Raw genomic sequence first — 19291 nt, forward strand, 5'->3', positions numbered from 1 at the left:
ATTGTAATTTGTCCTTTACTGTATCTGTTGTCTTGTTTATTAATTATTGTACTGTCTTGCAGTGTTTTGTGCACTTTATGTAGTCCCATGTAGGTCTGAAGTCTAATGTAGTTTGGTGTTGTTTCAGGTAGTCTAGTGTAGTTTTGTGTTGTTTCATGTAGCACAGCGGTCCTGGAGGAACGTTGTTTCGTTTTTACTGTGAACTGTACTAGCAGTTATTGTTGAAATGACAATAAAAGTGACGACTTATACATGATGCCCTGCTGATGATGTCAAGCATATTGTACAGCTTCTTTATGACCCTGTCCCCTTGTGCTGCAACCTTCTTGTATCTGAAGGTTCCTCAGTGTGGGAAATGCCACTTAGTGACCATAGGGTCAGTAATTTGAATAGCATTTGAAGTATCATAATTCGTAAAATTGTTAAAGGAATGCAATGTTCCTTCCTAAATCCATGAACTATAACCATATACGGCATTCATTTAAAGCTACTCCAGTGTTTGATTTGACTTCTGGAAATCTTCCCGCAATAAATAAGTAACTTAGAATTGGGTTTGATTTATTATTGTCGCATGTACCAAGATACAGAGAAAAGCTTGTCTTGCATACTGTGCATAGAGATAATTCATTACATTGTTCCCTGAGATAATACAAGGTAAAACACTAACAAGGCGCAACAGCTACAGTGAAAGTGCAGTGTAGGTAGACATTAAGGTGCAAGGTCATAACGAGGTAGATTGATATGATCTAAACTCCATGTGGACTTGAATATTTTGGTTTTGATGTCAATACAGTTTTTCCACCCCCACCTCTTCAGCCAACTTGATATTTAATTATTCAGTATAGTCATTACACAGTAATTATCAGTCTTTTAATCTGTGCAGAACCATTTTCTCCATCTCAATAAAGGGTTTACCTGGATAAAGATATCACACCCGTTTTGGAGAATGTTGACATGTAATTTGCTTCCCAATGTTGCGTAGAAAAGACAACTGCCAGATTGTTTGCAGTTAGTGTAACACATATGACGTTGGAGTAACTGGTCAGGCAGTATCTATGGAGGGAAATAGTTAACATTTTAGGTTGACCCTTCATCTGCACTTTGCAGTTACTGTGTCTGCTTAAATTGGCAGAGGATGACCAAGGTCTGGAAGGTGCCTGCTCTCGGGTACAAAGTTTTCTCAAAGAATGGCATTAATGTCTGTCTGAAATGTGACTTTTTTAAACAGTGGAAAACTTTTGTTTATTGTATGGTTTCATATCAGCTTTGTAGAAGTTGTAATTTTTTTTCCAGTAGAGCCAAGGTGAGGAAATATAATGAGGGATTGTAGAAGTTATTAAGATCTTCAATAAAGAACAAAACTTAGTTATAAGAAAACCTGGAAATAGAGTTCATTTAGGTGATTACATTTGTGATGAAAAAAATGGGATATGAGGTTACTTTTGTTGAAGTTTGTCTAGGAATGAGGTTAAATTCAAAATGAGTGCCCAGTGCAATTCTGTGGGTCTTTTAAAAAGTGTGGGGTGTGTTAGAATGAGTTGGTAAGGCTCTCAGATTTTTTTTACGCGCAGTGCGGTATCTTCAGTTGCTTTACCCACATTATCTTGCAAAATGGGTATTTTCCTAATATTTGTTTGCTCATTTTTTGCCTTTAATATTATTCAGTAGAGAATAGATAGGATAAATAGTCTTTTTACCGGTGCGTCAATGTCTAGTACTGGAAGGAGCAGATATAAAGTGAGGGGAAAATTTCAAAGGAGATCCAAAGGCTGCTTTTCATGCAGAAGGCTGATGGTATTTGGAATGAGTTGCCAAAGGGGTTGGTGGGAGGCAGATACAATGACAATGCTATAATGGATTCTGAACATAGACTTGGAGGGATATGGGTCTAGTACAGACAAACAATTAGAATAGCAGGTGTAAACAACAGGAATTCTGCAGATGCAGCAGGTGTCACAGCTGGCATGGGAAAGTTGGCCCAATCTGTGCTGATTCTATAAAATTGTGGCTGAAGAATGAAGCTGATTACTTTAATTTCATTAAGGAGTGCATGCAATGTGCTCTTGAGTTTTCTGCTATGACATTATGCTTGTAAGCTTAAGAAATGTATTTCAATGAAATTTGCATTCACTAACTTTGGATAGTTGTGACTCAGCAGATGGCGCCATTTATGCTTGGAATGTCAGTTCTGTAATCTTTTTTCTTAGACTTTAGTTGGATCTGAATTCTAAAAGTTTATTGTACTTTGTCCTTCCAAAGTGGAGTGTTGGCTACTTGTTCTTTGCACTCAACCCTTCAGGAAAAAAATACAACTGTAAACCATTCAGGGGTTTCCAACCTCAGGTCCACAGACCCCTCAGTTAATGATAAAACTCCATGGCATAAAGAAGGTTGGGAACCCCTAACATTTGAGCATATTTGTTACTCATACAAAGTGAGCATGTTGACTGTAGAACCCTTGTTGGGATCAAGTTATTTGTATATTTTCTAATCTTCCTCCAGAATAGCAAACATCACATTGCTTGACTTGTTGAATGCCTTCAAACCTCAGAGAAAATGACTGCACTCCTTAATTTTTGTTCTATCTGTAACCTTTTGGTATACCTTGAGTAAAATTAAAGCTACCACCAACTGATTAGTTATAACAACTGCTTGGCAAAGGCAGCATTACCAACACATGTATTCTCATGTAAAGCCAAACTGAGTTGGGCTACTGAAAATAGTTCCCAATAATTGAAAAATAGGTTTAAAAAATGACTAGATTTTGTTTTCCCTCCAGTTCTGTTTTTAATCACCTGTAACATGAAGATTAATAAAATTCTCTACTTAAAAGGTAGTGAAGCTTTCCATGCAGAATATTAAAGCAACAGATTCTCATCTAAGTTCTATTCAGCTTGAATTAGCCATTACAGTCTCTTGTGTATTCTTATGTGCCATTCTTATTTAGGAGATTATGAAATATACAAAATTGCTGTTTCAGTGGTGGTCCTCTTACTCTTGAAGTATTAGGCACTTATTCTTTTAAGTTCCTGTTTTTGAGAAATGACCCAATGAGTTTTTAGCATGGAACTACCTTTTTAAAACTTTTAATCTTGACTAAAAAGATTGGACCCTGTTGCATTTGACCAACATAGTTTAAATCTGTGGAGTGCATTTACATTGCCCTTTGGTCCCGCCACAATAAGGAAATGCTGTGAAGTTGATGCAAGCCAGCTGAGAGCAGCAGAGTTCTGTTTTCTCCGCCCCCTTGTTCCCTATTTGGCTTGCTGCCACTGCCTTCCCACTGAAAGTAAATGGCAGTCAATTGGTCACGCTTTGTGACGTAGGAGGAATATAATTGGATCGGTATTTTTTTTGCTCTGTGTGACCTCATAGATCAGTATTTCATTGCCCTTCCCTGTAGTTCAGCTCAGTTGTATTGCCGTTTACTAAGAGATCGCTTACTGGAATGCTTGCCTGGCTTGCTTCAAGGAGAAATTATTTTGGCCTGCTGTTGAAAGAACCTAATTCCGGGGAATTCTATTGTTGTTGCAGGAACCTTATATTGGCGATCTTTTGGGAGAAGAAACTTCAGCTTCTAGTCAGACTTCACACGACCTGCTGTTTTTGATTTGTCTAATGTGCTTTAAGGATGAGCCCAGCGCTAGGAGCAATGGAAGTGGAGAACTATGCAAAGGGAGTCCTCCTAGAGCCATTTGTTCATCAGGTTGGAGGACATTCCTGTGTCCTCCGCTTCAATGACAAGACCATTTGCAAACCCCTTATTCAACGAGAGCACCAATTTTATGAGACACTGCCTCCAGAGATGCGCCGGTTTACACCTCAGTATAAAGGTATGTGACAACACATCTTCTATGGAGGCGTTCTTTCCTTTACTGTTGTACAAATCTGCTATCGTGTCGGGGTACCTTGGGAGGGTGGGGACAAAGAAAATTTGTGTCTTGTTTTTGTTTCAAATTTTATCAGATGAAAGCCGTGATCTGACAGGTGGGGTCCACTTGCCAGCTAGATCGCAGTGTAGTTGCGTGACGAATGAATAGCCTGTATTCTTCTATACTTTAGTGGGTCTGCTGACGGAGGTAAGTTCATCCAAGGTGAAGAAAATGTTAAATATTTAAAGTACTTAGGTTTTGATCTTGATTATGAAGTAGATTTTAAATGTAAAGACTTGGCAGTTTTGCAAAATTGTTATGGTTTTTTAAAAATGAATTGTAAATGAAACCGCTGGAGCTTTTCTCTCTCTAACGATTTCAGTAGGCTTTAGCAGGCTTTTTAAAGTTGAGGTAAAAGCTGGAAAAGCAGCAGTCTGCCGTCTTTCATCTAGAACAGGACCGACTGGAACAACTAGCTCCACCAGGGTGTGTGAGTCGGCCAGTTCCATTGTAGGCTGTAGTTGGGGAAGTTCCTAGTACAGTAAGTGACAACATCTGGATGTTGCAATCTCATGCAGTTTAATTTAAGAGGAAAGAAAGTAATGTTCACAAATTTTAGAGGAAATATGTTCACAGATTAGTTTATGTTCATATTTGGCACAGTAAATTAATATTAGGTTAAGTTTAGTTCTGGAACGTGGTTAATAGTATTTTATCTTAACAGTAATTATGTTAATCATAACACTCATCAGAATGCTTTGATGTGAAAGATGAAGATGTATATTTTTAGAAAGACATACGGCTTTAATTTTGCAGTGAATAATGTTTTTTTAATGATAACAGCATTTTTTTAGCAACTGCTTAAGTTTTGCAATAATTTAATGTGTAAAATGTGCTTAATGTGAATCTAGGGATGTTTTGTGTTATGCTTTGGCAGAAGGTGGGACTTCGCTCCATGTTTGTTTTCCAGGATAAAGCCCTAGTCCTTGTCCATGCTTCCCTTAGTTAACCCTGCCTGTCTGAGGGACAACCTGGGTTCCGCCAATCCCCGGTTAGGTCCATTCTTGATGTTTACTCCAATGGTCAGCTACTAAAGGCTCTGAACTGCGGGTTCCTTCATCCAGAATGCTCTGTCTGGCAGTCGTGCAGGATGACAAAGACCCATTCAGACTGCTGTTGGAATGCTCAAAAAAAGAGACAATGTTATGATTGAAGCAGCAGTCAAACAACAGCTGAACCAAATTCTTTAACTCATTGAGCCAAACCAAAGACTGGCCTCAGATTTACTAACAGGCCTCTTCAATGAACTTGCAAAGAAGCCTGCACAGGTCATTGACTGTGGGGGTTTGGTGGTACAGTTTCACTACTTCTAAAATGAAATGCAGGACAGTAAATGGAAAAATAAATAATTGCTAACCTTTTTAATAATTGCAATGTAATACATTTTTTCACTCAATTTTGTAATTGTATGTTGAGTTACAGGGTTTGTATAGGGGATTATGTGCTGTTTTGTCTGTCTCGTAAATGCAGTTCGCCCAAGTTTGACAAGATTTTACAGGATTCTGTATTCACTGTTGTCAAAATGTTGCAGCAAGCTTTGTATTCACTATTCTGCAGCAGCCTCTTACTATTTGGCTTTATGATGTGCATTGCTGTGCTCTGTTCCATAATTGGAAAGCTGTGGTTCATTGGCCTCCAAGATTTGGATGAAGTAGTAATTTTCATGTTGCTCTATTGCATACATTTATTCAATAAATTGCACAAAAATAACCAATTCCAATAAACAACTTCCTCAAGTCTATTTGTCTCTCTTGTTTTATTGACTCCTATTTTATTACATGCTGATGTATGTGCAGTGTTTGGGGTGGGTGTCTATAAACTGGAAGTTTATATTTTTCCAGGTTACGAAGATGTCTGTCTAGTTTTTGCTTTGATATTTGTTAGGTTGAGAGACGGCGCAACTGCACTAAAAAAATGAAGGCTTGGGTAAGCAAACAGGCTGTTTTGTTGTTGCTGTTACTCTGTACAATCAAGTGACTAATTTAGCTGCTAAGGTTTTTAATTGCTGATTTCTGCCCATCTGACAACTGTTGGCTTCTCTGTTCTTCTTGTAGGTGTTGTTTCTGTAAGCTTTGAGGAAGATGAAGAAGGAAATCTGTGCTTAATCGCCTACCCACTAACGGGGGACCAAGCCGATTTGGAAAATGTAGATAACTCAGAATGTGAACCTAAAAATAAGCTAATAAAATGGAGTAATAAGAAACCCGTATTACTAGAAAACGATAATTACAGCAAAGAACGGGTCAGGCAACACAGGAAAGAAGATAAAATGAAAAGGTTGGTTTAATTAGCAGTTCACTGTCATTTAATTTTACCATAGCGGAGTGATTAGCCTAATGCTTTTACAGCTGAGCGTGTCGGAGATCAGTTCCAGCGCCATCTGTAAAGAGTTTGTACATTCTCTCTGTTTGACCGAGTGGATTTCCTCTGGGTGCTGTGGTTCCTCCAGCAGTTAGTGGGTTCATTGGTCATTGTAAATTGTCCTGTGAATAGGTTAGGGTTAAATAGATGGGTCGCTGGGTGGTGCGACTCATTGGGCTGAAAGGGTCTTTCCCATCCTGTATCTAAAAATGAAATAAATTTAATTCAATTAAAATGTATTATTTTTAATTGTGGGGTTTTATCTCTTTAGTCCTTGTATGAGCAATAAACAGAAAATCTGTCGTTTTACAAAGAATGAAGTTTTTAGAAAACCCATGTATTTATTTATTTAATTTTGATTCTTTGAGTTAGACTAGAACAGCATGTCTGTTTTTGCTGGATCTTGTGAGTTGTGTTAGAAACTATTTCCAGATGAACAAGTCGTGTCTTAGTTCCTCACCGCAAGTTTTTCTTTGAATATTTAAGCTGAACAAACTGGTCATTATTTTTCTCATTGTCATCTGATTCATTTATTAAAAATGCAATGCTTTGACTTCTACTTTTCTCCAATACAATTGTAATTTGAATTTGGTTTTGCATAGAAAAATATTTTTGCTTAAGTAAATGAGTAACATTTTGAACAAGAGCGCCTTGAAATCCTTGATATTTTTAATTTTTCCACCTCTGTTAAGTTGACACTGAATTTAACAGTCATATTGTTTTGTTTTTTAGCCATAAACTAGATGAGGAATTTGAATCAAAGAAGTCAGAGGTGTTGTTTTATAGTATTGAAAAGAAGTCTGGGAAGGTAAAGCATAACCCTTGGAGCATGAAGTGTCACCAGCAACAGTTGAAGCGTATGAAGGATAATGCTAAACACAGAAACCAATACAGTATCCTTTTCATCATTGTAGGATAAGGACCAAGTGCACTCTTGCATCTTTCTCGTGTGTATGGGTATACACGGTGTGTATCTGTGCGAGTGTGCTCTTTATTATTTCCTTTTTCTCCTCGGTCCCTCATTTTAGGAATTTCATTTGGAGATTCAACATGACATAGTCGTGCACTGCTTTTTTCATTTGCAAGGCTGACATTAATTTCATTACTTTACAGTATACATGGATGTTAAATTCCTTTTCTGAAAAATGTTTGAATTTTTTTTTCACATCAATCATGTGCATTCTTAATAAAGCCAGGTATTTAAATTGGGGCGAGGTTAAGTGAAGGTTAATTGGGAGGTATTAAATCAGTTGGCTGCAGTAAGGGAATAAAACTACTTTGCTGTGAAACTCCACTATAGTCTCCCTGCCTTCAATTACTGGAAAGCTAATAGAGAAGCAATATCCTTTTAAAATATTTTTCCTTCCCCTCTGTTCATCACCATTCCTTAGTTCCCTAAAAATTATTCTATATATCCAAACCTTATTTGATTTCCCAAAATAAACCAATCTTGCTTGTTGGGGTTAACTCTATCTGCTAATGCTCTACCCAACTTAGCTGATCTGCTGTAGACTTACACGAATTTTCTTGCCATCAACTTTGCAAATTTGTATTATCTGCAAATTTATTAAGCGTTAATTCTTAGGCAGGGTAGGAAGAGCTTCCAGATAAAAGTTAAGGAAATAGAACATTTTATTTTCTAGATAGGATTTAAATGATTTTGATTGCTTAGTAAATTAAACTGCATTTTCTCAGTATTTTACCTATGTGGAACAGTGTATGTTTATGAAATTGGAGTATTGTCAGTTTGCTTAAACTTAGTACAACGAAAGACTAATTTAATTATGCTTAAACCATAACAATCTCCCTATTATAGTTGGAAATTCAACACAGCTCTAAGTAAATTTTAACTAACTGTCCTGAAAATTTGTGTATAACCTTAACATCATTGTCAGAATTTATTTTACTGGAGAATTTAACCTCCCGGTATGAAGTTCCATGTGTTCTGGACTTAAAAATGGGAACACGCCAGCATGGAGATGATGCTTCTGAGGAAAAGAAAGCTAATCAAATCCGTAAATGTCAGCAAAGCACTTCAGCTGTTATTGGTGTCCGAGTCTGTGGAATGCAGGTATGTATACTGAATGCCATACCTGAGCTGTATACTAAAAGGAGTAGGTGGGGGAGTAAGGAGATTTTGTGATGTAGATAGCTACATTGCTGAAAGCAGGAGATGATCAGAAAGGAGGACGCAGCTTCTTTTCAATCATTTCTGGTAGCATGGGATTCCCTTTCACATATTGATAGCCCCTGTGAGAACCTGGGTCTTAATCCATTGCCAACTACTCCAAATAATTAGGTTTGATCTGTGCTTTTAAGTTTGAATATTGTAGCACAATTATGAAACTCAATTTATCAACATTGACAGAAATCTGGTATCCCTTTTAAAACCACCCAGTGAAACAATTGAGTGACCAGCCAGTTAATGTGTTTGTGCATTTCTCGATCTTGTACAAGAGAAAAATTAATTTGTATGAAATGTTTTGGAAATGTATTCAATTGCACAGTGTCGCTGGTTTCTCAAACACACTCATTTTGTGAACAGCTTACTTAAAAACTGCAACTGAGTTTTAGTTCTAGTACTCGTGTTCAATTCAACCAGGAACCTTGTTTCTTTAAGAAGATTCATGCTGCCTTTTAAAGATAGATTGCATTCTTTCAGCAAAGTACTTGGTTTTAATTTGTTGAAAGGATAGAATGTTAACAACATGCTGTCGAAATTGATAGTAAACAGCTTTAAGGTCTGTTTGACATGTAATGTTGGGTCTCTGTACTCTTATTCTCTTAATGTAACTAAAATATGTATATTGTGCAGTTGCGGAATTTGAGATCAGAAATAATTTTAACCAGGCAATCACTGCATTCTTCCTTTGGACTCTAGTCCTATTAATTACGGAATGGGTCATTGTATTGTAGTTCAAGAAGCCTAATTGACATCTTAGCTAAAGACACATTGTAACCATAATAAACAGAGATCTGCTATATTTGAATTGATTGGCATTGCACCTGTCAAAAGCATGGATAGTGGTGTTCAAGTATTTGTACCTTTCTAAAACTGGTTTAGATCCCAGAATGTAAGTTTTCCTCAGGAGTTGATTATTCTGTTTGAAACTTTTTCTCAAATTGTCTTTTTAAAAGCCAATAATTAGTAAGTCATTAATATGCATTATCTTTATTTCCTCTTTAGGTCTATCAACTGGACTCTGGCCAACTTATGTTTATGAACAAATATCATGGAAGGAAACTTTCTGTACAAGGATTTAAAGATGCACTTTACCAATATTTTAATAATGGAAAGTACTTACGCAGGGACCTTTTTGAACCTGTTCTTAAAAAACTGTCTGAACTCAAATCTGTATTAGAAAAGCGGGAGTCCTATCGTTTCTATTCTAGTTCCCTGCTTATCATTTATGATGGCAAAGAATCAACGTTGGATTCTGATTCTGAATACTCAGACCTTTCTGAAGAATCAGCTGATGAGTGTGCAGGCGCTTATGCTTACTCGAACTCTGCCGGGAGCATGGTTGATGTCCGCATGATAGACTTTGCTCATATGACTTGCAAGTATTTTGGTGAAGACAGTGTAGTCCATGAAGGGCAGGACACTGGCTATATTTTTGGACTTCAAAATTTAATAACTATTATTAAAGAAATAAGAGATGACAATAATGAATAAAGTAGAAAAGGGTAATGCAGCTGTTGTGAATGGTTTTTATTGTAGTCAGAATATCAACTGATCCGTTTCTTGGTCTTGACATTCGTGGACCCAGTGTGGTGGGTACTCGTCAGTAGAAGACAGACGGAATGGGCATTTCCTACGGTGGTGCTTGAGGAAAGCATTTACAGATATCTATTTATTTTAAATATTTCATGAACATTCCATACTATTTGCAATGTCAAATACCTCTGTGTTCCTGTGCGTAACTTCATAAATAAAAATTTTGTTTTGTGGTACATAATGTGGTTTGTTATTATTTTAACTGATCTTAATAGGTCACACTGAAATTGATACCCTCAATGGTTACTTAACTTGGTCAGTTAGATTATTATTGTCCCATGTACTGAGGTACAGTGGAAACAGTTTTGTGCACAATAGACAGTGAAGGGAAAACAATGCAAAATAAGGTAGTGCAGAGAGACAGTAAGGTGAAAGGCCATAATAAAGTGGATCGTGAGGTCAAGAGTCCATATTGGTGTACTATGGGACTGTTTAATAGTGTTATAACAGTGGGATAGAAGCTGACCTTGAGTTTGGAGTTACATCTTTCAAGATTTTGTATCTTCTAATTGGGGAGGGGGTGGGTGGGAATAGAGAAGAGTTGAGCAAATGTTATTGTGAGTTGGCTTCATCCATTCCAGGCTAACATCCTGACTTGGGAATGTGAATTTCAAATTCTTGTCACACATATTTACGTGCATAACAACATCAAAACCAATGTCAAGCAATGTTATTGATGCAGCTGTTTCCAGCAGACTTGTGCTGCTTTCATATTTGGTTCCAGATATGTGTGGCTCGCCCACAACTGAGAACAAAGACAAGTTTTGTTATGGGTGTAAGAAAGAACATCTTTCTTTTCAGAATTGAAACTGCATTTTGGATAGATTAAGGTTTCAACATTGATGATAAGATAACCATCTTGCCACTATACTCAATGTAAAGCCTCGCTGAGGCACATTCTCTTTATCTCCTGAGCTTCTCCAATGGTTGAATTTGTTTCCACAATTGGTGAGAGGAGACAGAATGAACAGCATCATGGTAGCATAGTCGTAATGCTGTTAGAGTGCCAGAAAGCTGTGTTCAATTCCTGCTTCTGTCTGTAAGAAGTTTATATATTCTCCCCGTGACCGTGTGGGTTTCCTCCAGGTGCTCCTGTTTCCTCCAACATTCCAAAGATGTGCGGGTTGGTAGTTTACTTGGTCTCATCAGTGTAGTTAGGTAGCACATCCTCGATGGGCCAGAAGGGCCTTTTAGTATGCTGTATCGCTGAATGAGTACAGAATCATTGTGGATTTGACTTGCTGAATCTACAAATGTATAATTTTGTGTTTTCCATTATCTGACATGTATCGTTGCCACAGTTGCCTATTGTGCACTTTGCTATGTGGCTCCGTGACTTCATTTTTGTTCAGCAGTGCATAGTATTGAAGTTCTTTTTTTAACATCTGGTTACACTTTTGAAGTGTTTTCACATTTAATGATCTCTGGAATTGACATTTTTTTTGCTGTAAACACCAATTTCCCTTTCCATAACTGGTGATTAATTCTCATTGGGGAAATTGAAGTTTTGTAAAGGAGTGAAGAGAAATTGCAGTTCTGGTATGATCACACTCAAATAATAATGATTCCACAAAATCCGTTTATCATCTTGATCCCAGTGTATTCCAACAGAAGAATTAGTTTGGATAAAATTGCAGTAAATGTAATGCTTTTGATTTTAAATTTGGTAATGCTGAATTTAACATATCTATATAGAGTCATAGAATGCTACTGCACAGAAACGTGCCCTTTGGCCCATTTAGTCTGTGCTTAGTAACCTGCGTAGCCACATTCACACTAATCTCTGAGTGAAGACGTACCTCCTCAGGTTCTCCTTAAATATTTCACCTTTCATCCTTAACCCTTGACCTCTAGTTCTAGTCTACCTTACCTCAGTGGAAAAAGCTTATTTCTACTTACCCTCCTGTCCCATGATCCTCTCATATCCCTTTTGCCAATCACCGGCCCAGCTCTTGGCTCCATCCCTCCCCCTCCTGTCTTCTCCTATCATTTCGGATCCCCCCCAACCCCCATCCACTTTCAAATCTCTTACTAGCTCTTCTTTCAGTTAGTCCTGTTGGAGGGTCTCAGCCCGAAACGTCGACTGTACCTCTTCCTATAGATGCTGCCTGGCCTGCTGCGTTTACCAGCAACTTTTGTGTGTTGCTTCTACTTACCCTATCTGTACCCCTCATGATCTTGTATACCCCTATCAAGTCTCCCTTCAATTTTCTACATACTAGAGAATAAAGCCCTAATCTATTCAATCTGTCCCTATAATTATGGTCCTCAGGTACCAGCAACATAGTTAATGCTACACACAAAGGTGGACAAACAACCAATCTTCAAAAGAAGACAAACTATGGAAATACAAAAATAGTAAACAGTACCGAGAACATGAATTTTAGAGTCCTTGAAATTGGGTTCACAGGTCATGGAATCAGTTCAGTGTTGAGGTGAGTGAAGTTATTCACAATGGTGCTGGAGTCTGATGGTAGAAGGGTAATAACTTCCTGAGCTTGGTGGTGTTGGAACTGAGGCTCCTGTACCACTTCCTCGATGATAGTGATGAGAAGAGAGCATGGCCTGGATGCCCAGACCTCAGAGAGGCCTTTGATGATGGATGCTGCTTTCTTATGACAGTGCTTCTTGTAAATATGCCCAGTGGTGCAGAGGTCCTCCAATTATTGTATGCTTTTCTGTTCTTGGGCATTGATGTTTCCATAACTGGCTGTGGTGTAACTACACCACAGCTTGTTGCATACTATTCCTGGAGAGTATATAACAGGCTGAGATTGCTTGTTTTCTAAAGGAATCAATATTTTTAATGTTCTCCTGAACCCGCACACAGGTTTCATCTAACTATTTGGCTAAAACAGCGTACAATTTGCTTGATAGGGCATTGACATATGGATTTGTATTCTTGTATTTCTCACATTTCTAAACGACAACCAAGGACCAGAAATAGTAAGGTGAACACCATTTACTCAGCTAAACCTGTGACTCAAACTTACGTACCTTTAAATAGAAAACAAAATCCTTGGATACTACTTGTACCAGTTTAGTGATCCTTTTTCTGGCCTTAAATCATAAACAAAAGATTCTGCAAATGCTAGAAATCCAGAGTAACACACAGAAATGTTGGAGGAACTCAGCAGGTCAGGCAGCATCTGGGGAGAGGAATAGGTAGGTGACATTTTTGGCCAAGATTTTTCATCAGGTTTTGACTTGCTGAGTTCCTCCAGCATTTTGTGTGTGTTTCTTTTTCTGGGTTTAAAAGATCTAAAAAAAATTACACCCAACTTCATTTTCATTTTAATTTTTTTTATTATTATTGAAAATCAAAAAAATAATCAAGTCAACATGTCAATATGTACAATAAGAATTAAGTTATCAAATAACTGATTAACAAAGCTAAACAATATATCAATAATAAAAAAAAACAATGTTGAAACTTTTTTTTGGAAAAAGAAAGGAGTAAAAAAGAACCCCTACTAACAAAAAAAAGGAAAAAAAAACATTGGGCCCTGGAGCTATACGCCATACAAGCTTCCATAAAAGAAAAACATCAATCTGCCAACCAAATCCATTTAAACAAGAATCAGAAGGGGACCATCTTAATTAACTCAAATCAAATGATAGTAGCGGGCAAAAGAACCCCACCTTTTCTCAAAGTCAAATCAAGGATCAAAAGTTCGACTTCTGATTTTCTCCAAACTAAGACATAACATCACCTGAGAGAACCATTGTATCAAAGTGGGAGCAGAGGCATCTTTCCATTTCAATAAAATAGCCCTTCTGGCCAATAATGTGACAAATGCAATGACATGTTGGTCTGATGTAGAAATACCATGAATATATTGAGGGATTATACCAAACAAAGCTCAATTTATTAGGTTGTAAATTAATTTTTAAAGCTTTAGAAATTGTAGAGAAAATAGATTTCCAAAAATGTTTCAATACGGAACACGTCCAAAACATATGTGTCAATACATACACCCAACTTCTATATCCTTTTTTAAATAAAGTAGGGCAATATTATAGATAAATTCTGACACCCAAGGTTCAATCTGCTGTTCTACAGTTAAACATGTACATTTCATAGATTGTTCATTTTAAAATTTGCATTTCAAACAATGCAGCACATTTTCATGTACATCCTCAACCTAGTGCAACAGTTTCTGATAACTAATGTACAAATTTCTGGCTGCAACCAAAGTCTTCAGAACTGGAGGTTCTGCACAATGTTTAAAATGAAGCGATTAATTTAAAATGGCATTGAGATGCTTCATTGCGAGTTCCCGTGAGTGTTTGAATGGAGCAGTTTATTTCAAATTAGAGTGCTCTATTTCCAGATGCCCAATTTTCCAGGGTTAATGGCATCAATTTCCCAGGTCAACATTTATTTCCCAGGTCAATCAGCATCCAGAACAACATGCACGATATAACCTGATCTACATCTTAATGCTGTTTGTGTGTGATGTCAGATGTGTTTACCAGCATCAACCACATTGTCTATTCTAATGAAGGCAGCAAAGAACATTTAAATATAGGTCTTCCTTCAGTTCTATAATAATGGAACTGGAAAAAGTATGAGCAATTATGAGTGCTTATTGAATATTGGAAGTCTGAGATAGAGTGGAATTGGAGAGATTGTTTCCAGCAGTGTGAGAGTCCAGGACCAGAGTGCACAGCCTATTCACTATTTCTGACCCTCTCATATTTCACTGAGATCTCACTTCAGCCTCTTTGATTCAACGAAACCTGAGAATAGTAATTTTATTTCATCAAACTTAAAGATCCATTGAGACTCTGATGTAACTACTGCATTTAGGACAATAAGACATAGGAGAAGAATTAGACCATTCGACCATTGATCTTCTCCACCATCTCATCATGTTGATCCATTTCCCTCTCCAGCCCAATCTCCTGCCTTCTCACCATATCCCTTCATGCCCTGACTAATCAAGGATCTATCAAACCCTGCCTCGTATTTACCCAATGATATAGCGTCTACTGCCGCCTGTGGCAACAAATTCCGCAGATTCACCACTCTCTGGCTAAAGAAAGTCCTCCTCACCTCTGTTCTAAATGGATGTCCCTCTAATTTGAGACTATGCCCTCTGATCCCAAACTCCCTCATCAAAGAAAACATGCTTTCCACATCCATTCTATCTCGGCCTTTCAATATTCAATAGGTTTCAATGAGCTCCCCTCCTCATTCTTCTAAATTCCAGTGGGTATGTGCCCAGAGCCATCAATAACTGCTCATATGATAATCCTTTCTTAATTAAGGGGCTCAAAACTGCTCACAATACTGCAAATGAGGTCTCACCAGTGCCTTAAAGCTTCAGCATTACTACAGTGCAGTGACCAGAATTGTACAGATCTGTTCCAGCTGGTGTTTCACATAGTTTTACATAGAACAGAGAACATAGAATAGTACAGCACAGTACAGGCCCTTCAGCCCACAATGTTGTGCCTACCCTCAAACCCTGCCTCCCATATAAGCCCCACCTTAAATTCCTCCATATACCTGTCTAGTAGTCTCTTAAACTTCACTAGTGTATCTGCCTCCACCACTGACTCAGGCAGTGCATTCCACGCACCAACAATTCTCTGAGTAAAAAACCTTCCTCTAATATCCCCCTTGAACTTCCCACCCCTTACCTTAAAGTCATGTCCTCTTGTATTGAGCAGTGGTGCCCTGGGGAAGAGGCGCTGGCTATCCACTCTATCTATTCCTCTTATTATCTTGTACACCTCTATCATGTCTCCTCTCTCATCCTCCTTCTCTCCAAAGAGTAAAGCCTTAGCTCCCTTAATCTCTGATCATAATGCATACTTTCTAAAGCAGGCAGCATCCTGGTAAATCTCCTCTGTACCCTTTCCAATGCTTCCACATCCTTCCTATATTGAGGTGACCAGAACTGGACACAGTACTCCAAGTGTGGCCTAACCAGGGTTTTATAGAGCTGCATCATTACATCACGACTCTTAAACTCTATCCCTCGACTTATGAAAGTTAGCACCCCATAAGCTTTCTTAACTACCCTATCTACCTGTGAGGCAACTTTCAGTGATCTGTGGACATGTACCCCCAGATTCCTCTGCTCCTCCACACTACCAAGTATCCTGCCATTTACTTTGTACTCTGCCTTGGAGTTTGTCCTTCCAAAATGCACCACCTCACACTTCTCCGGGTTGAACTCCATCTGCCACTTCTCAGCCCACTTCTGCATCCTATCATTGTCTCTCTGCAATCTTTGACAATCCTCTACACTATCTACAACACCACCAACCTTTGTGTCGTCTGCAAACTTGCCAACCCACCCTTCTACCCCCACATCCAGGTCGTTAATAAAAATCAGCATGATCTTCCTGCAGTTTTTCTGCCTTCTTGACTTTAATATGAAAGCAATATATCAGAAGTACTTAACAGGCCAGGCAGCATCTGTAGAGAAAGAAATGGAGTTAACAGTTCAGGTCAAAGACTAAGCTGGGGAAGAGGGAAAACAGCGTGCACATAAAAGCGATGGAGAAACTCAGCAGGTCAGGCAGTATTTATGGAAACGAATATTCCCATCCATAGATGCTGCCTGGCCTGCTGAGTTCCTGCAGCATTTCACGTGTGTTGCTCTTGATTTCCGCGACCTGCAGAACCTCTGGTGTTTAAGAGCAAAATCAGTTTAGTTCCCATCTACGTACCACAGATGTGATTTGGCATTTTCATTGACAACTATAAATTGTCTCAATTGTCTAGATAAGACCATCTGCTCTGACATTTCATCGTGGCTGATCCATTTTCTCTCTCAGCCCCAATCTCCTACCTTCTCTCTGTTCCCTTCACACCTTGACTAATCAAGAATCTATCAATCTCTGCCTTAAATATACCCAATGACTTGGCCTCCACAGCCGCTTATGTTTAAGTAGAAGTAGATCAGTAAAGTTGGGGGACTGCCAAGAGAATTAAATGTGATTGGGGTAGGATTAAAGTAAATGAGTGGTTGATAGTTATGGACTCAGAGGGTCAAAGGGAATGTTCTGCTGTGTAAGATTAAATGTGCAAAATACTCAGAATAAGTGAAAAGAATCTAGTGCTTTCCTGGTGTACAGTTATCGAATTTAACTGACGTTTTGATGACAAACTCTGCCATCTTCATCAGGAATGATGCCTGGGCACGTCTAGTCCAATGGTATTTATACCCCTGTCATCTGTCCCTCCTGATTGGTTAGTCCTCATCCAATCGGGTTTCCGCTGTCCCACCTTATTTACAATGGAATTCCAATTCTTACTTAAAGCTTAGTCTTTGTTAAAATTCTTTTTCTCCTGTTATATTTCAATGGCTTCCTTCACTGGGCGGTCCCAAAAGCCATTGGGCACGGCACAGTAGTTTTGTGCTGTCTAAGTCAATCCTACGCCCATTACGAATACAATGTTCTGCTACCGCCAATTTATCCGGGTAATCCAAACGAATACACCTCCTGTGCTCCTTGATGCAGGTTTCCACCATGCGGCCCATCTGGCTGATGTACGCTGCTCCGCATTCACAAGGAATCCTGTAAACACCAGCCTTCCAGCTTATCACATCCCTGCTCTTATATTCTATACCTCTAGAAATGAATGCCAACATTGCATTTGCCTTCTTCACCCCTGATTCAGCCTGGAGGTTAACCTTTAGGGTATCCTGCACAAGGACTCCCACGTCCCTTTGCATCTCTGCATTTTGAATTCTCTCCCCATTGTTCATAGTCTCAGTTGAGGACTATGGTCTACAAGATACAAAACAGGAAAAGAACCTACCAAAGTTTTGTTGAAATTGTCAACAAATTTGATATCCACCTTTAAAACAAAGTCCAAATTCCTTAGTTGGTTGATTTAGATTAATGGAAAGACTGCATTATACTGTTGTGTGCTCTCCTGATTCGAAAGATTGGGAAACTTGTGTCTCACTCCAGAGGTCTGAGCAAACAAAAAATCTAGGCTGTCACGTCAGTGGTAGTACTGAGGGAGCTCCACTTTTGGCACTGAAATTAGTTTGCTCCCAGTCCAATATTTTTATATATTATCATTATAAAATTAATTAGATCATCGCTCCCCGTGTGTTCTCATAATTCTCATGTCCAGTTTAATTTCTCAGCATCAGTCCGAACACTGGATCCCTGCATATTGTCTGTAATGTTATTGCAGGAAAAGTTTTGCCTTGTACCTGTGCTTGTGCACATGACAATAAACTTAAGACTTGAACATGCATGGAATAAAGAAACATTCAAATAGCATTCACATTTTCATGGTCTACTTCAGCACAGTTCAAATAATCCACAAAGCTGACATTAATACTGCAAGCCTCTTGAGATTGCTACAAACTTTGATCGTCACTTCCATCTTTTAGTTTGTATTGGAGCCCACTATGGAAACTAATACCTTCCCTTGCTATGATATGATTGAGTAACGTGTGCTTGTAATCATCCTAACTAGCTCTCTTCTCTTTTTTTTTGTTAATGCTGGAGGAACTCAGCAGGGCAGCATAGAGAGGAATAAAGAGTTGACGTTCGTGGACAAAACTCTCCATCAGGACACAGGGTAGCCAAGGCTGGGTTTGACCATCACATAATTGACAACTGTCCAAGCATCAAAGCCCAGGTCACAGTCAAGTAAATACCCTGCTGGAAACAAGGGTACAAGGCTATAAGTCTAGGCTGAAATCCACTTCCATAGAGACATGAAGGATTGCAGGACTCGATGGGCCAAAGGGTCTAATTCTGCTCCTATATGAGAGGGAGGAGAAGATGGCGGCGCGACGCAGCCTGTGCAGCTCTCCGGTGAAATGATATCGTATTTGTAAGTAGAATGCTGTGCACAATTCTGATTTGATGGAGACAGAGCTCCTACAACCAGCAGAGCAGAGGAACATCTGGAGAACAACAGAAGCAGAGGAACATCTGGAGAAACTTCTGAAATGCCCGGTTTGCTGCCGCTGCTACTGTGCGATCGAGAATCTCCGGAGGGAAGGCCCCAAATCCTCGGCTTTGCCTATTGCCTGTTGCCAGGGCCAGGGTTGAAGCGTTCGGATAGAGGTGGTGCTCGGTGCTCGGTGTCGGAGGGCTGATCGGAGGCTCAAAGTTTTCGGAGGACTCAGAGTCGGACTGTGGTCGGGCATGGAGGGAGAGTTTTCTTCCTTCTCCCGTCTGCGTGAGATGTGGGACTTTCGAGAGACTCTGAACTTTTTTACTGTGACCA

The 19291-nt window shown here is 38.9% G+C and overlaps 1 protein-coding gene across 3 annotated transcripts in view; it reads left to right on the plus strand.

The window, feature by feature from the left end:
• ip6k2b (inositol hexakisphosphate kinase 2b) overlaps window positions 1-10241 on the plus strand; it is a 32313-nt gene extending 22072 nt beyond the window's left edge. For all 3 annotated transcript variants that reach the window (XM_063068221.1, XM_063068222.1, XM_063068223.1), the window contains 5 exons: window positions 3535-3833; window positions 5987-6209; window positions 7026-7186; window positions 8189-8364; window positions 9481-10241. In XM_063068221.1, the coding sequence (XP_062924291.1) occupies window positions 3632-3833; window positions 5987-6209; window positions 7026-7186; window positions 8189-8364; window positions 9481-9969 (1251 nt within the window). In that variant the 5' untranslated portion in view covers window positions 3535-3631 and the 3' untranslated portion in view covers window positions 9970-10241. The remainder of the gene's footprint in view (window positions 1-3534; window positions 3834-5986; window positions 6210-7025; window positions 7187-8188; window positions 8365-9480) is intronic.
• The last annotated feature ends 9050 nt before the right edge of the window (window positions 10242-19291 follow it).

Source organism: Mobula hypostoma, chromosome 15, assembly GCF_963921235.1.
Source record: "Mobula hypostoma chromosome 15, sMobHyp1.1, whole genome shotgun sequence".
NCBI classification, from domain to species: domain Eukaryota; kingdom Metazoa; phylum Chordata; class Chondrichthyes; order Myliobatiformes; family Myliobatidae; genus Mobula; species Mobula hypostoma.